This window comes from Salmo trutta, chromosome 3, assembly GCF_901001165.1.
Source record: "Salmo trutta chromosome 3, fSalTru1.1, whole genome shotgun sequence".
NCBI lineage: Eukaryota > Metazoa > Chordata > Actinopteri > Salmoniformes > Salmonidae > Salmo > Salmo trutta.
The window spans coordinates 6459725-6487125 of record NC_042959.1 but is presented as its reverse complement, the minus strand read 5'-3'; the positions used below and the strand labels follow the sequence as shown (position 1 = coordinate 6487125).

The window sequence follows — 27401 nt, the reverse complement described above, 5'->3', positions numbered from 1 at the left end:
GATTAGTTGTGTAGTTTTGGGTACCGGTAGTTAGGAGTACGGCAAACACCTTATTTCTTTGGTTCCTCAATATACATTTACCATATTACAATGTAGGCTATGTGTTACAGCACTACTTTTGGTGTCCCCCTCAGGAATTGCTCTTGTGAAAATTTCATGTAATTGTCCCCTCCAAAGTTGATATCAGATTTTCGCCCCTGCTTGAGAGGGAATGTACACAGCTGTGACTATAACTGAAGAGAATTCTCTTGGGATGTAAAATGGCCGACATTTGATTGTGAGGACTTGTAGGTCGGGTGAGCAGAAGGACTTGAGTTCCTGTATGTTGTTATGATTACAACATGAGTCGTTAATCATGAAGCATACACCCCCACCCTTCCTCTTCCCAGAGCGATGCACTAGTCACTTTAATAATGTTTACATACTGCGTTACTCATTTCATATGTTTACACTGTATTCTATTCTACTGTATTTTAGTCAATGCCACTCCAACATTGCTCGTCCTAATATTTATATATTTCTTAATTACATTATTTTACTTTTAGATTACTGTGTATTGTTATGAACTGTTAGATATTACTGCACTGTTGGAGCTAAGAACATAAGCATTTCACTACACTCCCAATAACATCTGTATGTGACCAATAAAATTTGATTTGATAGAATTGTAATGATTAGAGCAGCTGACATGATGCCCCCAATTCTACAGGGCAGAAAAATCTGTCTGCGAAGTGCATTTCTATCTGATTATTTTGTCATGTTGCTCCCTCCTGAACAGATCCCAGGAACCTGGTTCTGAGGTTACGATAGGTCACTAACAGACCCCAGGAACCTGGTTCTGAGGTCACGATAGGTCACTAACAGACCCCAGGAACCTGGTTCTGAGGTTACGATAGGTCACTAACAGACCCCAGGAACCTGGTTCTGAGGTCACGATAGGTCACTAACAGACCCCAGGAACCTGGTTCTGAGGTCACGATAGGTCACTAACAGACCCCAGGAACCTGGTTCTGAGGTCACTGATAGGCCACTAACAGGTCTCACTACCATGGGCATTCGCTATGATGAGTCTCACTACCATGGGCCTCACTACCATGGGCCTCACTATGATAGGACTCACTACCATGGGCCTCGCTACGATGGGCCTCGCTATGATAGGTCTCGCTACCATGGGCCTCGCTACGATGGGCCTCACTACCATGGGCCTCACTACGATGGGCCTCACTACCATGGGCCTCGCTACGATGGGCCTCACTACCATGGGCCTCACTACGATGGGCCTCACTACCATGGGCCTCACTACCATGGGTCTCGCTACGATGGGCCTCGCTATGATAGGGCTCACTACCATGGGTCTCACTAACATGGGCCTCGCTACAATGGGTCTCGCTATGATGAGTCTCACTACCATGGGCCTCACTACGATGGGCCTCGCTATGATAGGGCTCACTACCATGGGCCTCGCTATGATGAGGCTCACTACCATGGGCCTCACTACCATGGGCCTCATTACGATGGGCCTCGCTATGATAGGGCTCACTACCATGGGCCTCGCTATGATGAGTCTCACTACCATGGGTCTCACTACCATGGGCCTCATTACGATGGGCCTCGCTATGATAGGGCTCACTACCATGGGCCTCGCTATGATAAGTTTCACTACCATGGGCCTCGCTATGATGGGTCTCACTACCATGGGTCTCACTACCATGGGCCTTGCTATGATAGGGTCTCACTAACATGGGTCTCACTACCATGGGCCTCGCTATCATGGGCCTCGCTATGATGGGCCTCGCGGGACAACTAACGACTCCTGAGTCATGTCGTCATCTGGCTGTCTGGACTGTAGGCTCCACCCTGATTTATGTGTTCTCTGTCCCCTGGAGCTGCGTGGCAAATGGTCCAGGAAGGAAAGGACAATACCTCCTCTGAGGCCGTATGTATCTCTGTTACAGTATCCAGAGGACTGACTATTGAATGAGTGACAGAATAATGATTTACTATCCATGTTTTGGTATCTATCTGACACTTGTTCACTCAGGATAACTCTGATGATGTCTATATGGATGTATGGTCTCCGTGGTAACTTCTATCTGTACAGGGAGAACTCTAAATTACTCTCAAAGAAGTTATATTGTTCTACTGTCTCTTTTCCATTGGTCTCCTCCGCTACACAAGCGTTTAGATGCTGTGTCACCCTGTGGATATTGGACCTTGGTGGTCAGGTTACACTGTAAATTTGGGATCGTTTGATCGGTCAAAGGTGGTTGGTTTTAGGTTGAAAGGTTACACCTTCCGATGTTATGGAAGGAAATGTCTTTGTTCTCTCTCTTATCCTGTATCCAGTCTGTGGAGGAAGATTATATGATCATTTCTCATTTCTTAAGCTTTTGGGCCTCTGGCATAGTAAGCATCTCTGTGTTCATGCCTCCTCCTCCTCTCTGACCTTGTCCTCCTTCTCTCTGACCTGGTCCTCCTCCTCTCTGACCTGGTCCTCCTCCTCCTCCTCCTCTCTGACCTAGTCCTCCTCCTCTCTGACCTGGTCCTCCTCCTCTCTGACCTGGTCCTCCTCCTCTCTGACCTGGTCCTCCTCCTCCTCCTCTCTGACCTGGTCCTCCTCCTCTCTGACCTGGTCCTCCTCCTCCTCCTCTCTGACCTAGTCCTCCTCCTCTCTGACCTGGTCCTCAACCTCTCTGACCTGTCCTCCTCCTCCTCTCTCTGACCTGGTCCTCCTCCTCCTCCTCCTCCTCCTCTCTGACCTGGTCCTCAACCTCTCTGACCTGTCCTCCTCCTCCCCTCTCTGACCTGGTCCTCCTCCTCTCTGACCTGGTCCTCCTCCTCTCTGACCTGGTCCTCCTCCTCCTCCTCCTCCTCTCTGACCTGGTCCTCCTCCTCCTCTCTGACCTGGTCCTCCTCCTCTCTGACCTGGTCCTCTCTGACCTGGTCCTCCTCCTCCTCCTCTCTGACCTGGTCCGCCCCCTCTCTGACCTGGTCCTCCTCCTCCTCTCTGACATGCAGCTGCTGCTGTTTCATCTCCTGTCCTGACAGAACAATGGTTCTGGGTTGCTTCTCTCTCACTGCCTCTAGCTGATGTAAGAAGTGGTTGTCCTGGTAACAACCCCATAAACCTGTCACTGTAAAGCTATCTGGCTTGTTTCAGCCAATCAGAGTGCTGTAGGGGGGAAGACAGTTTGGAGTTCTGTACTGAACACACATTTCCATTGTTTCTCCCCAAATATAGTGATTAGATTCATCAACCTTTAAAGGAGTGTCACTGAAGACAAGGTGTGTGACAAAAACATGGATATAAAGAATGAAGAAAAATGATACCAGCCTCTGTTTGCAAAGTGTAGCAAAGAATCAAGCTCTGAAACACTTAACCGCTTAACCTTATGTCATTGTAGTGTTTGCAATAGTATGTTCAAGTTATGGATATTCATAAGGGGAAGGATCTCATCCAGCAGCCTGCTGTCTCTCTCACTAGTAGTTGGTCCTGGGGACTAGGCAAGTAATCAAGAGACAAGGAACCTTTTTGATACCTACACTACCGTTCAAAAGTTTGGGGTCACTTAGAAATGTCCTTGTTTTTGAAAAAAAAGTTTGAAAAATTGTCCAGTAAAATAACATCAAATTGATCAGAAATACAGTGTAGACATTGTTAATGTTGTAACTGATGATTGTAGCTGGAAACTGACGTTTTCTAATGGAATATCTACATAGGTGTACAGATGCCCATTATCAGCAACCATCACTCCTGTGTTCCAATGGCATGCTGTGTTAGCTAATCCAAGTTTATCATTTTAAAAGGCTAATTGATCATTAGAAAACCCTTTTGCAATTATGTTAGCACAGCTGAAAACTGTTGTGCTGATTAAAGAAGTAATAAAACTGGCCTTCTTTAGACTAGTTGAGTATCTGGAGCATCAGCATTTGTGGGTTCGATTACAGGGTTTGATAACATGGTTCGATTACATGGTTCGATAACAGGGTTCGATTACAAAAAGTGCTCTCAAAAGCGTTACACCGAGGCCTGTACTCTGGAGCGGGATTGATTTGGAGGTGGAGGGTCCATCATTGTCTGGGGCGGTGTGTCACAGCATCATCGGACTGAGCTTGTTGTCATTGCAGGCAATCTCAACGCTGTGCATTACAGGGAAGACATCCTCCTCCCTCATGTGGTACCCTTCCTGCAGGCTCATCCTGACATGACCCTCCAGCATGACAATGCCACCAGCCATACTGCTCGTTCTGTGCGTGATTTCCTGCAAGACAGGAATGTCAATGTTCTGCCATGGCCAGCGAAGAGCCCGGATCTCAATCCCATTGAGCACGTCTGGGACCTGTTGGGTCGGAGGGTGAGGGCTAGGGCCATTCCCCCCAGAAATGTCCAGGAACTTGCAGGTGCCTTGGTGGAAAATTGGGGTAAGATTTCACAGCAAGAACTGGCAAATCTGGTGCAGTCCATGAGAAGGAGATGCACTGCAGTACTTAATGCAGCTGGTGGCCACACCAGATACTGACTGTTACTTTTGATTTTAACCCCCGTTTGTTCAGGGACACATTATTCCATTTCTATTAGTCACATGTCTGTGGAACTTGTTCAGTTTGTCTCAGTTGTTGAATCTTGTTATGTTCATACAAATATTTACACATGTTAAGTTTGCTGAAAATAAACGCAGTTGACAGTGAGAGGACGTTTCTTTTCTTGCTGAGTTTATATACTGTATATTTGGCGACCCCACTGCAGTTCCCCCGCGACCCCCGCCTTTGACCTAGAGATTTGTTTTTCCTCATGCTGAACAAATTTACCTCAAGAAACCATATGGTCAGTCAGGACAGATTTTCCTACATCTTTGATATTTAGGAAAATTTCTTTTCACAAACCATCAGTCCAAATAACATCAAAGCTAAGTGATTGGTTAAGAGATTAAGAGATGACTGAGTTATTGATAAATCAGGAAATCAGATTTACGTGTCCATTTAAATCCTTTGTAAATCCATTTCACAATGGCCTATCAACTTGAAACGTTTAAGGGTCATCAAGTTTGCCGTTGATATAAAAAATTGGGTCTGGACTGACTTCTTGGGGTTGTACAGTCAACAACCATCTACACCTGCATAGAGTTCTACTCTATGTCAAACAAGCAAGCAGAATATAAAAAACACTATTCTAATGTAGGTGGCTGTTGGCACTATCTCCATTATAATACGTTCTTGTTAACTGGAGATACTTTTCCCAGATGAAGAGCAGCAGTGGCTAATGCAGATAGAGCACTCAGCTCAGTGCTGATGCCCTATAGAATATGTCTGCGTCCTAAATTACACCCTATTCCCTACATAGTGCTCTACTTTTGACCAGAGCCCTAAAAGTAGTACACTATATAAGGAACTGGGTTCCATTTGGAACGCAAGCCTACATCTCAACAGCTCTTGACTGGAGCTCATCAGGCCCACTGTGTGTTTATGGACATGTGGCTCTTCTCTTTAGACCCTCTGGGTCTCAAGCACATAGTCACTGTCATCCCAAACCCCTTATGACCCCTCGCCTCTCAACAACAACAAAAACACTACCTTTAATATTGATCCTAGGGTCCTCTGGGGAATGGAATTGTCTTTCAAAGCGGGACCAGAGTGACATCTAGGAGGTGCAATATCCAGCAGCAGCAGAGATGGTTTACTATAGCAGGAAATATACTCTGTTCTATTAGAGCTCAGTGAGGATGTATTGACGTAGACATAGACTCCACAACATAGAGATGGTTTACTGTAGCAGGAAATATACTCTGTTCTATTAGAGCTCAGTGAGGATGTATTGACGTAGACATAGACTCCACAGCATAGAGATGGTTTACTGTAGCAGGAAATATACTCTGTTCTATTAGAGCTCAGTGAGGATGTATTGACGTAGACATAGACTCCACAACATAGAGATGGTTTACTGTAGCAGGAAATATACTCTGTTCTATTAGAGCTCAGTGAGGATGTATTGACGTAGACATAGACTCCACAACATAGAGATTGAAACATCTTTATGCTGTACAACCACACATATACACACACACACACACACACACACACACACACACACACACACACACACACACACACACACACACACACACACACACACACACACACACACACACACCCTACCGCCTCAACCACACCTAGCCACTTTCCATATCCTTTGCTAACATCTTCCGGTTAACTGTTTTGTCTTTCTCTCTCCTTTGTCTCCACAGGTTGGATCAAGAGGTAAACACAGACTGAGGAAGGAAACAGAGATCTGGTAAAGAAGGGGCGACTGCATGCACAGTTGTGTTTGTCTGTAGAAGACCAGAGTATCAGAAGGAACCATGAATTTTGTGATGAAGCAAGCCTTAGGTGGTAAGTACTGTATACACTGCTATATGAACGTGTCAATATTATGGACTGAACATCTGTTCCCCATGCGATCTGATGTTTGTCCTCAGGGGAGCACGTACCTCTTGACATCTTGAAAATACAAAACTGAATTTGGAAGAACTGCTAAACTATAAACAAGTCAAACAAGCTGCCTGGTAAACTTATTGTAGACAATATACTGTCATGTAAAGCTATGATCAGTATCGAGGAATTAAACGCTGACAATTTATGACCAGTTTCTGGTTAAAGGTCTCAGAGAGAAGCAATATCAACCTATAAACTCAGATACAGCTAGCATCGTTTATTTCTATAGTCAACTCAACCTATAGACTCAGATACAGCTCCATCATTTATATCTATAGTCAGCTCAACCTCAGATACAGCTCCATCATTTATATCTATAGTCAACTCAACCTCAGATACAGCTCCATCATTTATATCTATAGTCAACTTAACCTCAGATACAGCTCCATCATTTATATCTATAGTCAGCTCAACCTCAGATACAGCTCCATCATTTATATCTATAGTCAGCTCAACCTATAGACTCAGATACAGCTCCATCATTTATATCTATAGTCAACTCAACCTCAGATACAGCTCCATCATTTATATCTATAATCAACTTAACCTCAGATACAGTTCCATCATTTATATCTATAGTCAACTCAACCTCAGATACAGCTCCATCATTTATATCTATAGTCAACTCAACCTATAGACTCAGATACAGCTCCATCATTTATATCTATAGTCAACTCAACCTCAGATACAGCTCCATCATTTATATCTATAGTCAGCTCAACCTATAGACTCAGATACAGCTCCATCATTTATATCTATAGTCAACTTAACCTCAGATACAGCTCCATCATTTATATCTATAGTCAACTTAACCTCAGATACAGCTCCATCATTTATATCTATAGTCAACTCAACCTCAGATACAGCTCCATCATTTATATCTATAGTCAACTCAACCTATAGACTCAGATACAGCTCCATCATTTATATCTATAGTCAACTCAACCTCAGATACAGCTCCATCATTTATATCTATAGTCAGCTCAACCTCAGATACAGCTCCATCATTTATATCTATAGTCAACTTAACCTCAGATACAGCTCCATCATTTATATCTATAGTCAACTCAACCTCAGATACAGCTCCATCATTTATATCTATAGTCAGCTCAACCTATAGACTCAGATACAGCTCCATCATTTATATCTATAGTCAACTTAACCTCAGATACAGCTCCATCATTTATATCTATAGTCAGCTCAACCTCAGATACAGTTCCATCATTTATATCTATAGTCAACTCAACCGCAGATACAGCTCCATCATTTATATCTATAGTCAACTTAACCTCAGATACAGTTCCATCATTTATATCTATAGTCAACTCAACCTATAGACTCAGATACAGTTCCATCATTTATATCTATAGTCAGCTCAACCTCAGATACAGCTCCATCATTTATATCTATAGTCAACTTAACCTCAGATACAGTTCCATCATTTATATCTATAGTCAGCTCAACCTCAGATACAGCTCCAACAGCGGGACTGGGGGGATAGGGCTGGGGAGGGGGGAGGGGAGACGGGCTGGGGGACAGCGGGACTGTGGGGCTAGGATTGGGTTTGTGCTGGGGGAAGTTTCCAGTTGCTCTTAAAACCTTCTGAGATATAGAGTGACACCACAAGACAGTATTCCTAAAAGTATTAAGATGGGTTTGAAATGGAAGGTTAATTGAGCCAGTGCAGCGCACTGTGTTCAAGTGTGTTTATGTAGATAGCTGAAAAGTTGTTATGTTGGCACAGCCAGGTATCCAACCAACAAACCTGATCGGGTTTTCTCCACTCCCCTTGACTTTCTTCAGATAAGACATGAAAATATTCTAAATTCAGAGTTTAGGACGATTAGGTTCTATCTGGATTTTTGTCTAAATGTAATTATTGACGTAGCCTCGTTCTGTTCAATGTTCTCTACCTATATAGTACTCTAAATACCTTCATTCATGTTGTTAACCTCCAAAGAATACGAGATAAAAATAGCTGACATCATTCAAACCAATTAGAGTTTGGAGGTGTAAATCAAATTATCTTAGAATAATATTTTTGCGGATAGAACCGTGTAGTCCCAAACTCTTGATATGTCAGAATAGTACATTCTGGGCATTAAAATATATATATTTTAAAAAGTCCTATTTTTCCACTTCTCTATCACATTTAGCTTAGACTGATATCATTGGCTATAAGCTGGATGTGCTTTGTTACGTGCTTCCGGCATCTCACGCAGATCTCCGTCTGGATCCTAGCCTCTGGCCTGGGATTGCTTTGCGTCGCTGCATAGTTAATTAGATATTGGTTCATCAGGCTCTCTGACTGACCACATTAGATTAGCAGGGACTGCTAATTTGCGGGCCTGTTTCAATCAGTCTCCAAACAGACAGACAGCTGAGGAGTTACTGCAGCAGGTCAAAACATGGAGAGAAGACTAAAACCCTTTTTACACCTGGTTCTAACATGCAGCTTTTGTCCTGATCTTGTCCACATTCTAATTGTGGACACATTTTCAGACAGGTGTAGACGATTAAAAGACACATTGTGATTTGATTGTGATCAGATCTTCCTGACCACCTCTGGAGGTAGTCAGGCACGTATTGTGTCTGGATATCTTACAAGTGTAGACAGATCTGGACAGAGAAACCATTTAAAATCATCAGTATCCCGCCCTCTAAAGTCATTGACAGGCGGCATCAATATGTCTCTTCAAATAAATAAATAATATATTATTTTGAAAAGAATAGCTGTCAAATAATTTCTAGACAGGGAGGGGCCAGGAAATCTGGTCACAATGTGGACACAATGGACAGATAAGAGACACATTTAAATACCATGTGTAAACATACAATATTTCTGAAAATGTGGGCCAGTCAGAATGTGGACAAGATCAGGACAAAGGACGCATGTTAGCGCCAGGTATATATATATATATATATATATATATATATATATATATATATATATAGTCATAACCAGCTCATATATATATATATATATATATATAACCAGCTCATATATATATATAGTCATAACCAGCTCATATATATATATAGTCATAACCAGCTCATATATATATATATATATATATAACCAGCTCATATATATATAGTCATAACCAGCTCATATATATATAGTCATAACCAGCTCATATATATATAGTCATAACCAGCTCATATATATATAATCATAACCAGCTCATATATATATAGTCATAACCAGCTCATATATATATAGTCATAACCAGCTCATATATATATAGTCATAACCAGCTCATATATATATATAGTCATAACCAGCTCATATATATATAGTCATAACCAGCTCATATATATATAGTCATAACCAGCTCATATATATATAGTCATAACCAGCTCATACATATATAGTCATAACCAGCTCATATATATATAGTCATAACCAGCTCATATATATATAGTCATAACCAGCTCATATATATATAGTCATAACCAGCTCATATATATATATAGTCATAACAAGCTCATATATATACAGTCATAACCAGCTCATATATATATATATAGTCATAACCAGCTCACTCAGATGCTATATCTTCACTATGAGACTGACCACTCATGTCATCTGTTATAGTATGATGCTAACAGTCCAGATATCTACTGTAATAGTATTATAATACCTGTAATAGTATTATAATACCTGTAATAGTCAGGCATGTTACTTCTCCTGAAGCATAGAAAAACCCCAGATAGCTAGTGTACAAAGCCGCTCTGTACACGCATGATCATCTGTAGCCTACAGCAGAAATGGCACCCTATCTCCTGCGTAGTGCACTTCTAGTGACCAGGGCTCATAAGTCTCTGGTCAAAAGAAGTGCACTATGTAGGAATTAGGGTGCCATTTGGGAAACAGCCTAGCTACAGTACATCTTCATGAGCTCTTCTTGATGCTGGTCATCATTTTAAAAGTTAATCCCAAAGTGTCCAACATTTAGGTTTACTTTTGACATACGAGGGCATAATTTACCAATGAGGGTCATCCATTATTCAAATGAGTTCCATTCTCCAATCTTCTCCCCATCCCTAACACATTTTTCAGCAGCAACAGCCTTTTGTCTAGCATGTTCTCTCTCTCTCTCTCTCTCTCTCTCTCTCTCTCGTTCTCGCGCTCTCTCTCTCTCTCTCTCTCACTCTCTCTCTCTCTCTCTCTCGTTCTCTCTCTCGTTCTCACTCTCTCTCTCGTTCTCTCGTTCTCTCTCTCGTTCTCTCTCTCGTTCTCTCTCTCGTTCTCTCTCTCGTTCTCTCTCTCTCTCTCTCTCGTTCTCTTTCTCTCTCTCTCTCTCTTGTCAAAGGGTTAGTTATGGTGATTCATAAGACATGACATCCACTGTTGAAGGATGATTTGTCCCAGTCTGTGTCCTTCCCATCCTCTGAATATATAATTGAGGTATTAAAAAAAATAATTACCATCAAGTCAAAGAATGTATGAAGAGAGACCACTTTAGCACATAGCTCCAAATTGCTAACGGTATGTTGTAGGGCAAGCTGGACACAAGGGAAGGGGAGGATATGTGCAAAGGACAATGACATTGATATCCAATGGAGAGAGACTGTCTCTGTAACTGGTGTGAAATGGCTAGCTAGTTAGCGGTGTGAGCTAATAGCGTTTCAATCGTTGACGTCACTCACTCTGAGACTTTGAAGAAGTTGTTTCCCTTACTCTGCAAGGGCCGCGGCTTTTGTGGAGCAATAGGTAACAATGCTTCATGTGAGGCAGTTGTCGATGTGTGCAGAGGGTCCCTGGTTCGAGCCCAGGTTGGGTTGAGGAGAGGGACGGAAGTAACACTGTTACATCTCTCTTAGCAGTCTAACTAATGATATACCCATGTAACACCACAGATACACCTTCATCTAAAGGCCCAAATGCAGCCATTTTAATATCAATAACAAATCATTTCTGGGTAACAATGAAGTACCTTACTGTGATTGTTTTCAATTAAAATGGTCAAAAATAAACTAAATTAGCTTCTTCAATTTCTCAAGCAAGAATTTTGCTAGGATTGTCTGGGAGGGGAGGGGGAAACTGAAAAGTAGCTGTTTTTGGCTGAGAAGTTTGGAACACTCTTTATTATTGGTCAATTAGCTAATTTACCGACAGGTGATGTCACCAGGCAGGTCAAAACTCCATCCCACCAAAACAGGCAGACATTTCATGTGTTTTTTTTATACAGCTCTTACACTAAAAGGGCATTATCATAATTTTCACAATTTCACAGTATTATTCCAACCTTACAGTGTGGATATATATATATAAAACATATGAAAATCTGATTTTTGACTGCACTGGGCCTTTAAGAATGATGGAACAACGTCTTTGTTTATACTGTATACAATATACATTGCACATTCATAGCCACAGTTAAAAAATATATATTTTGTATTTATTTAACCTTTATTTAACTAGGCAAGTCAGTTAAGAACAAATTCTTATTTACAATGACGGCCTACCGGGGAACAGTGGGTTAAACTGCCTTGTTCAGGGGCAGAATGACAGATTTTTACCTTGTCAGCTCGGGGATTCGATCCACCAAGTTCATGGGAATCTCACTACGACCATCCTCTCTTTTTACTTCAAAGACATAAATGGACCTTAACTGAATTAGCATAGGCCTAATTGATTAATATCTCATTCTTGAAGCTTGAAAGTACCCTTTTTTCTAAGGAGAGAATTCACCACTCTTCTTTAAATCAGGATTAGGATCTTTACCTTATAAAGATGATGCTATACAGTGCATTTAGAAAGTATACAGACCCCGTCCCTTTTTCTACGTTTTGTTATTTTACAGCCGTATTATAACATTTATTAAATCATTTTTTCCTCATTGATCTACACACAATACTCCATAATGACAAAGCAAAAAAAATACGTTTTTAGACATTTCTGCAAATGTTTAAAAAATGAAAACACAAATACATTTTTTTACATAAGTGTTCAGACCCTTTGCTATGAGACTCGAAATTGAGCTCAGGTGCATCCTGTTTCCATTGATCATCCTTGAGATGTTTCTACAACTTGATTGGAGTCCACCTGTGGTAAATTCAATTGATTGGACATGATTTGGAAAGGCACACAGCTGTCTACAGTATTTTAATTGAATGACTTCTGGCTCTGTGTGTGTGACTGTTTCCTCCAGGGGCCACTAAAGACATGGGGAAAATGTTAGGAGGAGAGGAGGAGAAGGATCCAGAGGTCGTGAAGAAGAAGAAGGAGGAAGAGGAGGAGAGACAGGAGGCACTGAGACAACAGGAGGAGGAGAGGAAGGATAAGCACCGGAAAATGGAGGCAGAAAGAGAAGTAGTACGACAGTCCATCAGGGACAAGGTGAGCACTGCAGCAGTCCACAAGCTAGTCTGAAACTATTTTACATTCAATGTAGCCCCCCCGCACCCCCCTTTTAAAAAACTGTTACATTTCTCCAGACCCAACCTTCACCTGTATACTGTACCTAAAAACGTGTTTTGTTGTTCTTTTAATCCTAGATTGCCCCTTTAATGTAAATTAGAAATAATGTACAGTGCCTTCAGAAAGTATTCAGACCCTTTGACTTATTCCACATTTTGTTGTTTTACAGCCTGAATTCAAAATGGATTAAATTGATTTTGTGTCTAATCCATCTACACACAATACTCCATAAGGACAAAGTGAAAACATGTTTTTAGAAATGTTAGCTAATTTATTGAAAATGAAATGCAGAAATTTCTCATTTACATAAGTATTCACACCCCTGAGTCAATACATGTTAGAATCACCTTTGGCAGCTATTACAGTGGTGAGACTGTCTGGGTAAGTCTCTAAGAGCTTTTACACACCTGGACCGTACAATATTTGCCCATTATTATTTTCAAAATTCTTCAAGCTCTGTCAAATTGGTTGTTGATCATCGCTAGACAACCATTTTCAGGTCTTGCCATAGATTTTCAAGTAGATTTAAGTTAAAACTGTAACTCAACCATTCAGGAACACTCATTGACCGCTTGGTAAGCAACTCTTGTGTAGATTTGGCCTTGTGTTTTAGGTTATTGTCCTGCTGAAAGGTGAATTCATCTCCCAGTGTCTGGTAGAAAGCAGACTGAACCAGGTTTTCCTCTAGGATTTTATCTGTGCTTAGATCCATTCCATATTTTATTTTATCCTTGAAAACTCCCCAGTCCTTAATGATTACAATCATACCCATAACATGATGCAGTAATGTGTTGTATTGGATTTGCCCTCAACGAAACACTTGAATTCAGGACAAAAAGGGAATTACTTTGCCACATTTCTTGCAGTATTACTTTAGTGCATGTTTTGGAATATTTCTATTCTTTACAGGCTTCCTTCTTTTCACTCTGTGATTTAGGTTTGTCACGATTGTCGTAAGGAGTGGATCAAACGCAAAATGTATACTAAACCAGGAAATAACTACCCACAAACCCCCATAGAACAAACACCCCTATAAATAGGACCTTCAATCAGAGGCAACGAGAAGCAGCTGCCTCCAATTGAAGGTCAACCCAATAAACACCACATAGAAATAGACCAACTAGAAATAACATAGAAATACACTAACATAGAACATAACCCAAACAACCCCGAACCACACTAAACAAACACCCCCTTCCACGCCCTGACCAAACTACAGTAACAAACAGCCCCTTTACTGGTCAGGGACAAGGTTAGTATTGTGGATTAACTACAATGTTGTTGATCCATCATCAGTTTTCTCCTATCACAACCATTAAACTCTGTAACTGTTTTAAAGTTGCCATTCGCCTCATGGTGAAATCCCTGAGCGGTTTCCTTCCTCTCCAGCAACTGAGTTAGGAAGGACACCTGTATCTTTGTACTGACTATGTGTATTGGTACACCATCCAAAGTATAATTAATAACTTCACTAAGCTCAAAGGGGTATTCAATGTTAGAATTCTTTTTTTACCCATCTACCAATGCGTGCCCTTCTTTGCGAGGCATTGGAAAAGCTCCCTGGTCTTTGTGGTTGAATCTGTGTTTGAAATTCACTGCTCGACTGAGAGACCTAGCAGATACTTTTGTGTGTGGGGTACAGAGATGAGGTAGTCATTCAAAAATTATGCTAAACATTATTATTGCACACAGAGTGAGTCAAATCAAATCAAATGTTATTTGTCACGTGCGCCGAATACAACGGGTGTAGACCTTACAGTGAAATGCTTACTTACAAGCCCTTAACCAACAATGCACTTCTAAGAAAAATAAGTGTTAAGTAAAAAATAAGAAATAAAAGTAACAAACAAATAATTAAAGAGCAGCAGTAAAATAACAATAGCGAGGCCATATACAGGGTGTTACGGTACAGAGTCAATGTGGAGGCTATATACAGGGTGTTACGGTACAGAGTCAATGTGGAGGCTATATACAGGGGGTACCAGTACAGAGTCAATGTGGAGGCTATATACAGGGTGTTACGGTACAGAGTCAATGTGGAGGCTATATACAGGGGGTACCGGTACAGAGTCAATGTGGAGGCTATATACAGGGGGTACCGGTACAGAGACAATGTGGAGGCTATATACAGGGGGTACCGGTACAGAGTCAATGTGGAGGCTATATACAGGGGGTACCGGTACAGAGACAATGTGGAGGCTATATACAGGGGGCACCGGTACAGAGACAATGTGGAGGCTATATACAGGGGGCACCGGTACAGAGACAATGTGGAGGCTATATACAGGGGGTACCGGTACAGAGTCAATGTGGAGGCTATATACAGGGGGTACCAGTACAGAGTCAATGTGGAGGCTATATACAGGGTGTTACGGTACAGAGTCAATGTGGAGGCTATATACAGGGGGTACCGGTACAGAGTCAATGTGGAGGCTATATACAGGGGGTACCAGTACAGAGTCAATGTGGAGGCTATATACAGGGTGTTACGGTACAGAGTCAATGTGGAGGCTATATACAGGGGGTACCGGTACAGAGTCAATGTGGAGGCTATATACAGGGGGTACCGGTACAGAGACAATGTGGAGGCTATATACAGGGGGTACCGGTACAGAGTCAATGTGGAGGCTATATACAGGGGGTACCGGTACAGAGACAATGTGGAGGCTATATACAGGGGGCACCGGTACAGAGACAATGTGGAGGCTATATACAGGGGGCACCGGTACAGAGACAATGTGGAGGCTATATACAGGGGGTACCGGTACAGAGTCAATGTGGAGGCTATATACAGGGGGTACCGGTACAGAGTCAATGTGGAGGCTATATACAGGGGGTACCGGTACAGAGTCAATGTGGAGGCTATATACAGGGGGTACCGGTACAGAGTCAATGTGGAGGCTATATACAGGGGGTACCGGTACAGAGTCAATGTGGAGGCTATATACAGGGGGTACCGGTACAGAGTCAATGTGGAGGCTATATACAGGGGGTACCGGTACAGAGACAATGTGGAGGTTATATACAGGGGGCACCGGTACAGAGACAATGTGGAGGCTATATACAGGGGGCACCGGTACAGAGACAATGTGGAGGCTATATACAGGGGGTACCGGTACAGAGACAATGTGGAGGCTATATACAGGGGGCACCGGTACAGAGACAATGTGGAGGCTATATAAAGGGGGTACCGGTACAGAGTCAATGTGGAGGCTATATACAGGGGGTATCGGTACAGAGACAATGTGGAGGCTATATAAAGGGGGTACCGGTACAGAGTCAATGTGGAGGCTATATACAGGGGGTACCGGTACAGAGTCAATGTGGAGGCTATATACAGGGGGTACCGGTACAGAGTCAATGTGGAGGCTATATACAGGGGGTATCGGTACAGAGTCAATGTGCGGGATTACCGGTTAGTCAAGGTAATTGAGGTAATATGTACATGTAGGTAGAATTATTAAAGTGACTATACATAGATAATTAATAGAGTAGCAGCAGCATAAGGGCCTAGACTTGGTGCTCCGGTACCGCTTGCCATGCGGTAGCAGAGATAACCATCTATGACTGAGGTGGCTGGAATCTTTGAAAATTTTTAGGGCCTTCCTCTGGCACTGCCTGGTACAGAGGTCCTGGATGGCAGGAATCTTGGCCCAGTGATGTACTGGACCGTACGCACTACCCTCTGTAGTGCCTTGCTTTCGGAGGCCGAGCAGTTGCCATACCAGGAAGTGATGCAACCAGTCAGGATGCTCTCGATGGTGCATCTGTATAACTTTTTGAGGATCTGAGGACCCATGCCAAATCTTTTCAGTCTCCTGAGGGGGGATAGGAATAGGTTTTGTCGAGTCCATGCAACTTATTATGTGACTTGTTAAGTAAATGTTTACTCCTGAACTTATTTAGGTTTGCCATAACAAAGGTGTTGAATACTTATTCATTTTAATTAGTAACAAAAAAAATCTTAAAACATAATTCCACTTTGACATTATGGGGTTATGTGTGTAGGCCAGTGACAAAAAAAACATGTCAATTTAATATATTTAAAATTAAGGCTGTAATACAACAAAATGTGGAAAAAGTAAAAGTGTGTGAATACTTTCTGAAGACACTATAGGTCCAAGAATCAAACCTTGTGGAACACAATATGACCTCAACAGGGGGGTGGGGCGTTGCTTCTTTCAAAGTGACATCTTCATATATACTGTATATCGTTAACTCTCTGCCCTTCATCCGTGCAGTATGGCCTGAAGAAGAAGGAGGAGAAGGAGGCGGAGGAGAAGGCAGCCATGGAGCAGGCCTGTGAGGGGTCTCTGACGCGCGCCAAGAAGGCCATCCCAGCCGGGTGCGGAGACGAGGACGACGAGGATGAGGAGAGCATTCTGGACACCGTCCTCAAGTTCCTCCCTGGACCTCTGCAGGACATGTTCAAGAAGTAATGAACACATCGACATCAACAACAACACATGGTTCGGTCCAGCCAGGGGAGGGGGAGGGGGAGGGGAGATCTGGGACTGGAGGATGGGGGTAGGAGGGGTGGAAGGGTTCTTGCCAAACTGTGGGAGGTGGCTATTCACTGCCTTTACAGAAATATTTGTTGTTTTCTAGACTAGACACAATGTGGTTATATATCGCCCTACAGTTTTTGGTCGGTCTCTCAACCACCGACTAAGTGTATATAAAACAAATTATCCACTTATCTAACATTCAAACATTGGTAGATCGATCCACGGAACCAGGTAGATGCATTTGGATTGGTTGGCCATTGGTATTAACTGGGGTATGGAGTTTCTGTCCAGCCATGCATTAGAGAGCAGGATTCAATACACCGTACTAATGGACACTTCAATGGGCACTGCCAACACTTATCTGGAGAAGGAGCGCTTTTTTTTAATTCACTGGCTTTTTCTATTTTTATAGTAAGTAAGCTACTGTAACTGTATGGGAAGTGGATATTCTATTCTAGGTCTTTATGAGAACACCGGTTTAGTTAGTTTAGACTGTGCCTTCGTAGGACTTCCTCCAACAGGGGAGCTGTTAACTGAGGGTCTCGTTGAAGTCGTTTGACGACGTAATTTAACTTTATAATATGGTGTTTGTCTTAATCGGAAGTAAACCTGCCACATTATGACGTATGTTAGTCTGGCTCTATGTATAGATCTGGTCCCATACCTTCTTATGCTATGAAACACTAAGGCAACTGGGTTATTTGATTTCCCTTTAAAGACGTGACTAATATAAAACATCTCTAATTATCAGTCTGACCGACAGACTGCATTTTTGTGAGAGAAACCATCTTCACTTACTGTTGCATTATAAACAAAGATCACTGCATCAACATTATACACTCAGATTATCCAGAGAATACACACGATTCATATTCAACATTATACACTCAGATTATCCAGAGAATACACACGATTCATATTCAACACTCAGATTATCCATAGAATACACACGATTCATATTCAACATTATACACTCAGATTATCCAGAGAATACACACGATTCATATTCAACATTATACACTCAGATTATCCAGAGAATACACACGATTCATATTCAACACTATACACTCAGATTATCCAGAGAATACACACAATTCATATTCAACACTCAGATTATCCAGAGAATACACACAATTCATATTCAACTTTATACACTCAGATTATCCAGAGAAAACACATGATTCATATTCAACACTCAGATTATCCAGAGAATACACACGATTCATATTCAACACTATGCACTCAGATTATCCAGAGAATACACACAATTCATATTCAACACTCAGATTATCCAGAGAATACACACAATTCATATTCAACCTTATACACTCAAATTATCCAGAGAATACACATGATTCATATTCAACACTCAGATTATCCAGAGAATACACACGATTCATATTCAAGATTATACACTCAGATTATCCAGAGAATACACACGATTCATATTCAACATTATACACTCAGATTATCCAGAGAATACACACGATTCATATTCAACACTCAGATTATCCATAGAATACACACAATTCATATTAAACATTATATACTCAGATTATCCATAGAATACACACATTTACATTACAGTCATTTAGCAGACGCTCTTATCCAGAGCGATTTACAGCAGTGAATGCATACATTTTATACATTTCATTTCATGCATTGTTTTTGTACTGGCCCCCCGTGGGAATCGAACCCACAACCCTGGCGTTGCAAACACCATGCTCTACCAACTGAGCCACAGGGAAGACACGATTCATATTCAACATTATACACTCAGATTATCCATAGAATACACACGATTCATATTCAACACTCAGATTATCCATAGAATACACATGATTCATATTCAACACTATACACTCAGATTATCCATAGAATACACATGATTCATATTCAACATTATACACTCAGATTATCCATAGAATACACACGATTCGTATTCAACATTATACACTCAGATTATCCATAGAATACACATGATTCATATTCAGTGTAGAGAAGAAGAAAAACAGGCACAGTTCTATAAAAATGATTTAGTCAACATCATGTTTAGCAGCTGGTGGTTGGTGCCAAAAACAAGGAAACATCAGCACTGTGTTACATTGAAGGAAGCCATTTCTGCCTATGTCATTATTTCACTACTCACCTCCCATACCACATGTCTGTTTTACACAAGGTACATGTTTAACTAATTACTGTTTGAATTCATTAATATCGAATCCAAAGATACTGCAAAAAACATGATCATTTCTTTCGTCACCAGTAAATAAGGAAACTGTCCAGAACTAAGGAAGTGGTCCAGAACTAAGGAAGTGGTCCAGATTTGGTCTTGTTGATAGCAGTAGGAATAGATTGGCAACATACAGTTGTTATGAATACTGTTGTCATTTTGGGTTTCACTTTCCAAAGACCAAATCCTGTGAAGTTTTATTGTAAGAAATTCTCATATCTTTCTAATAACGTACATGGCAACATGACATTGAAGATTGATATATTAAAAAAATTAACAAAAACATTTCAATAATCATAGGTTATGAGTAAATTATTCTTAATACTTATTTTGTATTTTTTAGGTCTGATAGGGTTTTTCACTAGGTAAAGCCATATTGTTTATACTGCAAAAAAAATGATAATGTTTGTTTTCTGTAAAGAAAAAAAGTACAGTTTTGTGAAGCTATCTACCTACGTGTCTAAACCCTTCTCACCAACTGTATCCTAACGTGTATACAACTGTATACGCAGAGAAAAGACGAGGAGAAATATGAGGAAGCCATTGTAATGATGTCTGTGTACTACTACAATATTGTATGTTTATACTATGTGTGTCTTTCTATCGTGACGTGACACCATGTTGTTGATTCATATAGACCCTGTTTCGTAAGTGTCTTTGAATCTTATGTACACAAACTCTAACTAGACTGTAATAGTTGTACCATATGCCCGCTAAAAAAAATACTTAACACATTCCTTTCACATCTCCAGCATACAAAACTACAGGAAAATAGGGGGAAAATTACACCAAATACTACAATACAAAAGATGGCCTGTTTAAGTAGTAGTCTCCCGGCAACAGACTCTGTTTACTGAATCCAGAGGTTTGCGTTGTTATAGATTCTCAGCTCTGTGGATGGCCTGTGTCGACCACATACAGTTTGATGATGACAAATAGACTGAAATATTAGGGTTCTGGCACTGGCCTCGGATGTAGTGCTACATGTCGTATTAGAACATGTGTCTGTGTATCTATCTCCATCATGTAACTCCATCATGTACTTTCATTCAGCTCCTAAAAAATGTCCAAAGATAAAGAATCATTTTCGAACTCGGTCCATAAATTTATATCTAATGCTGTAAAATGTATTCCTATAACACCTGGCCCTATAACATCCTACACCTGGCCCTATAACATCCTACTCCTATAACACATGGCCCTATAACATCCTACTCCTATAACACGTGGCCCTAGAACACCCTACTCCTATAACACCTGGCCCTATAACATCCTACACCTGGCCCTATAACATCCTACACCTGGCCCTATAGCATGCTACTCCTATATATCACCTGGCCCTATAACACCTGGCCCTATAACATCCTACTCCTATCACACCTGGCCCTATAACATCCTACTCCTATAACATCCTACTCCTACAACACCTGGCCCTATAACACCCTACTCCTATAACACATGGCCCTATAACATCCTACTCCTATAACACCTGGCCCTATAACATCCTACACCTGGCCCTATAACATCCTACTCCTATAACATCCTACTCCTATAACACCTGGCCCTATAACATCCTACACCTGGCCCTATAACATCCTACACCTGGCCCTATAACATCCTACACCTGGCCCTATAACATCCTACTCCTATAACACCTGGCCCTATAACATCCTACTCCTATAACACCTGGCCCTATAACATCCTACTCCTATAACACCTGGCCCTATAACATCCTACACCTATAACCCCTGGCCCTATAACATCCTACACCTATAACACCTGGCCCTATAACATCCTACTCCTATAACACCTGGCCCTATAACATCCTACTCCTATAACACCTGGCCCTATAACATCCTACTCCTATAACACGTGGCCCTATAACATCCTACACCTATAACACCCTACTCCTATAACATCATACTCCTATAACATCCTTCTCCTCTAACATCCTACTCCTATAACATCCTACTCCTATAACACCCTTCTCCTATAACACCCTACTCCTATAACATCATACTCCTATAACATCCTTCTCCTATAACATCATACTCCTATAACATCCTTCTCCTATAACACCCTACTCCTATAACATCCTACTCCTATAACATCCTTCTCCTATAACATCCTACTCCTATAACACCTGGCTCTATAACATCCTTCTCCTATAACATCCTACTGCTATAACATCATACTGCTATAACATCCTACCGCTATAACACCTGGCTCTATAACATCCTTCTCCTATAACATCCTACTGCTATAACGTCCTACTGCTATAACATCCTACTCCTATAACATCCTTCTCCTATAACATCCTTCTCCTATAACATCCTTCTCCTATAACATCCTTCTCCTATAACATTCTACTGCTATAACATCCTTCTCCTATAACACCCTACTCCTATAACATCCTACTCCTATAACATCCTTCTCCTATAACATCCTTCTCCTATAACATCCTACTCCTATAACATCCTTCTCCTATAACATCCTTCTCCTATAACATCCTTCTCCTATAACATCCTACTCCTATAACATCCTACTCCTATAACATCCTTCTCCTATAACACCCTACTCCTATAACATCCTACTGCTATAACATCCTACTCCTATAACATCCTACTGCTATAACATCCTACTGCTATAACATCCTACTGCTATAACATCCTACTCCTATAACATCCTACTGCTATAACATCCTACTCCTATAACATCCTACTGCTATAACATCCCCAGATGCTATTCATTTTGCTTGCTCAACCAGACCTGCTCTCATGTGATAATGTGATTTATTTAATGACAAACATTTTTTCCAAATGGTGGCTTCAACCCTACCTTTATTGAGACCTTTATGTAATTACAGTTGAAGTCGGAAGTTTACATACACCTTAGCCAAATACATTTAAACTCAGTTTTTCCCAATTCCTAACATTTAATCCTAGTAAAAATTCCCTGTTTTAGGTCAGTTAGGATCACCACTTTATTTTAAGAATGTGAAATGTCAGAATAATAGTAGAGAGAATGATTTATTTCAGTTTTTATTTATTTCATCACATTCCCAGTGGGTCAGAAGTTTACATACACTCCATTAGTATTTGGTAGCATTGCCTTTAAATTGTTTAACTTCCACAAGCTTCCCACAATAAGTTGGGTGAATTTTGGCTCATTCCTCCTGACAGAGCTGGTGTAACTGAATCAGGTTTGTAGGCCTCCTTGCTCGCACATGCTTTTTCAGTTCTGCCCACAAACTTTCTATGGTATTGAGGTCAGGGCTTTGTGATGGCCCCTCCAATACCTTGACTTTGTTGTCCTTACGCCATTTTGCCACAACTTTGTAAGTATGCTTGGGGTCATTGTCCATTTGGAAGACCCATTTGCGACCAAGCTTTAACTTCCTGATTGATGTCTTGAGATGTTGCTTCAATATATCCACATAATTGTCCTGCCTCATGATACCATCTAATTCCATCTATTCCTCCAGCATCTTCACAAGGTCTTTTGCTGTTGTTCTGGGATTGATTTGCACTTTTCGCACCAAAGTACGTTCATCTCTAGGAGACAGAACGCGTCTCCTTCCTGAGCGGTATGACAGCTGCGTGGTCTCATGGTGTTTATACTTGCATACTATTGTTTGTACAGATGAATGTGGTAACTTCAGGAGTTTGGAAATTGCTCCTAAGGATGAACCAGACTTGTGGAGGTCTACAATTTCTTTCTGGGGTCTTGGCTGATTTCTTTTGATTTTCCCATGATGTCAAGCAAAGAGGCACTGAGTTTGAAGGTAGGCCTTGAAATACATCCACAGGTACACCTCCAATTGACTCAAATGATGTCAATTAGCCTATCAGAAGCTTCTAAAGCCATGATATAATTTCCTGGAATTTTCCAAGCTGTTTAAAGGCACAGACAACTTAGTATATGTAAACTTCTGACCCACTGGAATTGTGATACAGTGAATTATAAGTGAAGTAATCTATCTGTAAACAATTGTTGGAAAAATTACTTGCGTCATGCACAAAGTAGATGTCCTAACCAACTTGCCAAAACCATAGTTTGTTAACAAGAAATTTGTGGAGTGGTTGAAAAACGAGTTTTAATGACTCCAACCTAAAGTATGTAAACTTCCCGACTTCAACTGTATGTCATTCATATTCAATAACACTTATGTTAACCCTAAACTGGGCAAACTATATGTATGCATTGAGTTTCTAATCAGTTTCTCCTATATCCTAAACTACATAACACACATCACAGAGATATTGTGCCACTGCCAAGTAAAGTCCAGACAGGATATGTTGCAATACAGATTTGCTCTCCTTATTACAGACCATTTGAACAATATGTTTCCATTTTGGTCAAAGAAGCTGGTGAGGTTTTTGTCTTCCTCCTAATCCCTGTAGTTCAGATATGCTTCCTCCACATTTACTGTTGGGGATATACTATATGCAGTAACCATGAAATCAAACATCTGTGTATATTATTGTCCTCTAAGATAATAGCATGTATTCCAATCAGCATACAGATCACACTTAAATATTCTGTCCCAGTTGTAAACATACTCTTGTGATTACAGTAACGTATGGAACATGTATGAGTGGTTCCAATTTGGCTTTACAATAATAATGCATATTTCTCTATGCCTTGTTGCAGCATATTAGTGCTATATGATGGTTGGGTGATTGTCCCTGGCTGGGATAGGGGCATAAATCTGTGTCCAAACTCCAACTTGGAGACTCACACTTTCCTCCTGTAATTGTTTAGAGTAGGGATGGTTAAACAGGAAAAACAGCCATATTTCTTCTGTCTATTATCCTCTCTCTCTCTCTTTCCTCTCTCGCTCTCTCTCTCTCTCTCTCTCTTTCCTTCTCTCTCTTTCCTCTCTCTCTCTCTCTCTCTTTCCTTCTCTCTCTTTCCTCTCTCGCTCTCTCTCTCTTTCCTTCTCTCTTTCCTCTCTCTCTCTCTCTCTCTTTCCTTCTCTCTCTTTCCTCTCTCTCTCTCTCTCTCTCTCTCTCTCTCTTTCCTTCTCTCTCTTTCCTCTCTCGCTCTCTCTCTCTGACATATTCTCAAGGCACCACACCATGATGTGAACTGCCTTTTTGCAAAGGGCTATTATCATTTCCACATAGAGTAGATGAGTACATCTGTCACAAACAATACTTGTTCTGGTAATGTTTACTAGATATTTTGTTATTTTGGTTGCATTAAATATTTATTGATGTTCTTTGGACCAATACTATTAGCAAGGCCAAGAACACAAGGCTCATAAAACTCTCAGATAGCGTGATTTAATAATGTAGATATCTGTCCTCTGGTATTACACAAGAACATTCCTATTTTTGACTGATTTGAAATGGAATTGAGCCCAGCCCTGGTGAAATGTTCGATTACTTTAATTTAACTTGAAAAGGTGGAAAAGCTACAGAATTATAACTTTTCTCCGGTATATTACTTGGACTTTGACAGTAGTCTTTGGATTATGGTTCAGGATTACTCTTTCAGAATTGAAGGAAAAGACAAATGATATCAGGTTTTAGATGTAAACAAAGGTCTGATATTGGATTATTAAGTCAGTTTCTGTTGTCATGGAGAGACAAACTATTCTGTTGTCATGGAAAACTTTAAATGTAACGCCTACATTCCATCTTAACATTCACAGGTATACTTTGTCCAAAGACGGAATGACTGTTTTACCAGACATCATGTTCATGTCAAAATGATCAACATGGGTATGGGGGTATTTCTAAAATAAGTGATTATTATATGATATATATACATTAAAATGTAAAAAAATAATAATAATAATACAATAAAATGTATAATTAGTCTGAGAGAGATGTTTACTTCTTCAAATCAATTTTTTTCACGCAATGATATGGGGAGATTTCTAGTGTGGTCAGGGTTTACGATTAGATCACACATCCTGTTTCAGATTAAACCTGTCAAATAGTTCACTCCATTCAACTTTATCGTCTGTCAAACTGTAGACGTTATTGAGATTGATGTGTGACTTTTATTTGGACGACTGGACTGCTGTTACATCTCTGTCATGTTGCTTAACACCTTTAAGCTATTTTTTAAGCTCATAACTAGCCACGTTGTTGTCCTGACGAAAAGAGGTGTGAAACAAAGCACTATGCACAGAAAGAATCCCACCATGCAGTGGGGCATGCAGTCCAGTCTTGAGAAAATGGCCACTGCCTGCTAGTGCTATGGCACCCTATTCCTGGTCAAAATTAGGGCTCTACTCTTAGTAAAAAGGGTTTCAAAAGGGTTCTTTGGCTGTCCTCGTAGGAAAACACTTTTTGGTTCCAGGTAGAACCCTCTGTGAAAAGGGTTCTACATGGAACCCTAAAGAGTTTTACCTGGAACTAAAAGGGTTCTACCTGGAACTAAAAAAGGATCTTCAAAGGGTTCTCCTATGGGGACAGACGTAAAACCCTTTTAGGTTCTAGCACCTTTTCTCCTGAGCGTGTATAGGGAATAGGGTGCCTTTTCAGCCATATATTCAACTAACACTAGTGTGAAAGGGTAAACGAACGCTAAACCTTCAATACATTCCAATGTTTTGATATTTGCACTAAAATATCTTTGGATCGTTCCCTATGGAGAGAAGATATTGTGGGATCAATCATTGTGTCAACCTTTCTTTCAGAACATTCTCTATGTGTCTCACTGTTGCTGTACTTTTCAATGTGACTGGGCATCAATGTTATAAAAAGGGAAATCAAATCCTGTTCATTATGTCCGTTTGAGGATTTTTGTAAATAATAGAGTGTGTCGGGGTTTGAGAATGTAAAATATGAGTTATTATAATATTTCTTTGCTTATCTGCATGTCATATAATCTATGTGGAACCAAATCACCGTAGACTTGTCTCATCAATGGAACTGAGTCATCATACATTTGGGAAATTAAAATGCATAACAAATAAAACATTTTATTAAAAAAATTGTTAAATTGTTCTTGGATGATTTTGAAGATTCTTCTCATTATGTGCAAACAGTATTTGTAATGTACTGTAGATTTGTATTACTCATTTCTATCCAGCTGTATAGTGTACCTTCTACCTATTTACTGGCCACCTATCCCCCCTGCTTAGAGTCTGATGTAGGAGGACAAAAGTACTTTATCAGTTGAAGAGAGATTTAAAGGAGAGATTCAGAGAGATTTGTACAGTATTAATGTAATGTTCTTACAGTATTTTACATTCCATTCACATATAGATATACACTGCTCAAAAAAATAAAGGGAACACTTAAACAACACATCCTAGATCTGAATGAAAGAAATAATCTTATTAAATACTTTTTTCTTTACATAGTTGAATGTGCTGACAACAAAATCACACAAAAATAATCAATGGAAATCCAATTTATCAACCCATGGAGGTCTGGATTTGGAGTCACACTCAAAATTAAAGTGGAAAACCACACTACAGGCTGATCCAACTTTGATGTAATGTCCTTAAAACAAGTCAAAATGAGGCTCAGTAGTGTGTGTGGCCTCCACGTGCCTGTATGACCTCCCTACAACGCCTGGGCATGCTCCTGATGAGGTGGCGGATGGTCTCCTGAGGGATCTCCTCCCAGACCTGGACTAAAGCATCCGCCAACTCCTGGACAGTCTGTGGTGCAACGTGGCGTTGGTGGATGGAGCGAGACATGATGTCCCAGATGTGCTCAATTGGATTCAGGTCTGGGGAACGGGCGGGCCATTCCATAGCATCAATGCCTTCCTCTTG

General features: G+C 40.7%; 2 protein-coding genes and 1 long non-coding RNA gene across 3 annotated transcripts; 1 reads left to right on the top strand and 2 right to left on the bottom strand.

Annotated features, from left to right (window-relative positions):
* Positions 1-1030: 1030 nt before the first annotated feature.
* Positions 1031-1696, bottom strand: LOC115163906 (repetitive proline-rich cell wall protein 1-like). Its single transcript, XM_029716109.1, has one exon. The coding sequence runs from the start codon at positions 1694-1696 to the stop codon at positions 1031-1033; it is 666 nt and encodes a 221-aa protein (XP_029571969.1).
* A 4525-nt stretch (positions 1697-6221) lies between these two features.
* Positions 6222-18926, top strand: LOC115167220 (complexin-2). The gene is made up of 3 exons (XM_029721415.1): positions 6222-6387; positions 12648-12835; positions 17158-18926. Exons 1-3 carry the CDS (start codon positions 6357-6359, stop codon positions 17353-17355), a joined length of 417 nt encoding a protein of 138 aa, XP_029577275.1. The 5' UTR covers positions 6222-6356; the 3' UTR covers positions 17356-18926.
* Positions 18927-20200: 1274 nt separating this feature from the next.
* On the bottom strand, positions 20201-21383 carry LOC115167229 (uncharacterized). Its single transcript, XR_003870460.1, has 3 exons — positions 21260-21383; positions 21038-21168; positions 20201-20958 (listed from the first exon to the last, which is right to left on the bottom strand). It is a non-coding gene; the product is annotated as an uncharacterized LOC115167229 (long non-coding RNA).
* Positions 21384-27401: the final 6018 nt, after the last annotated feature.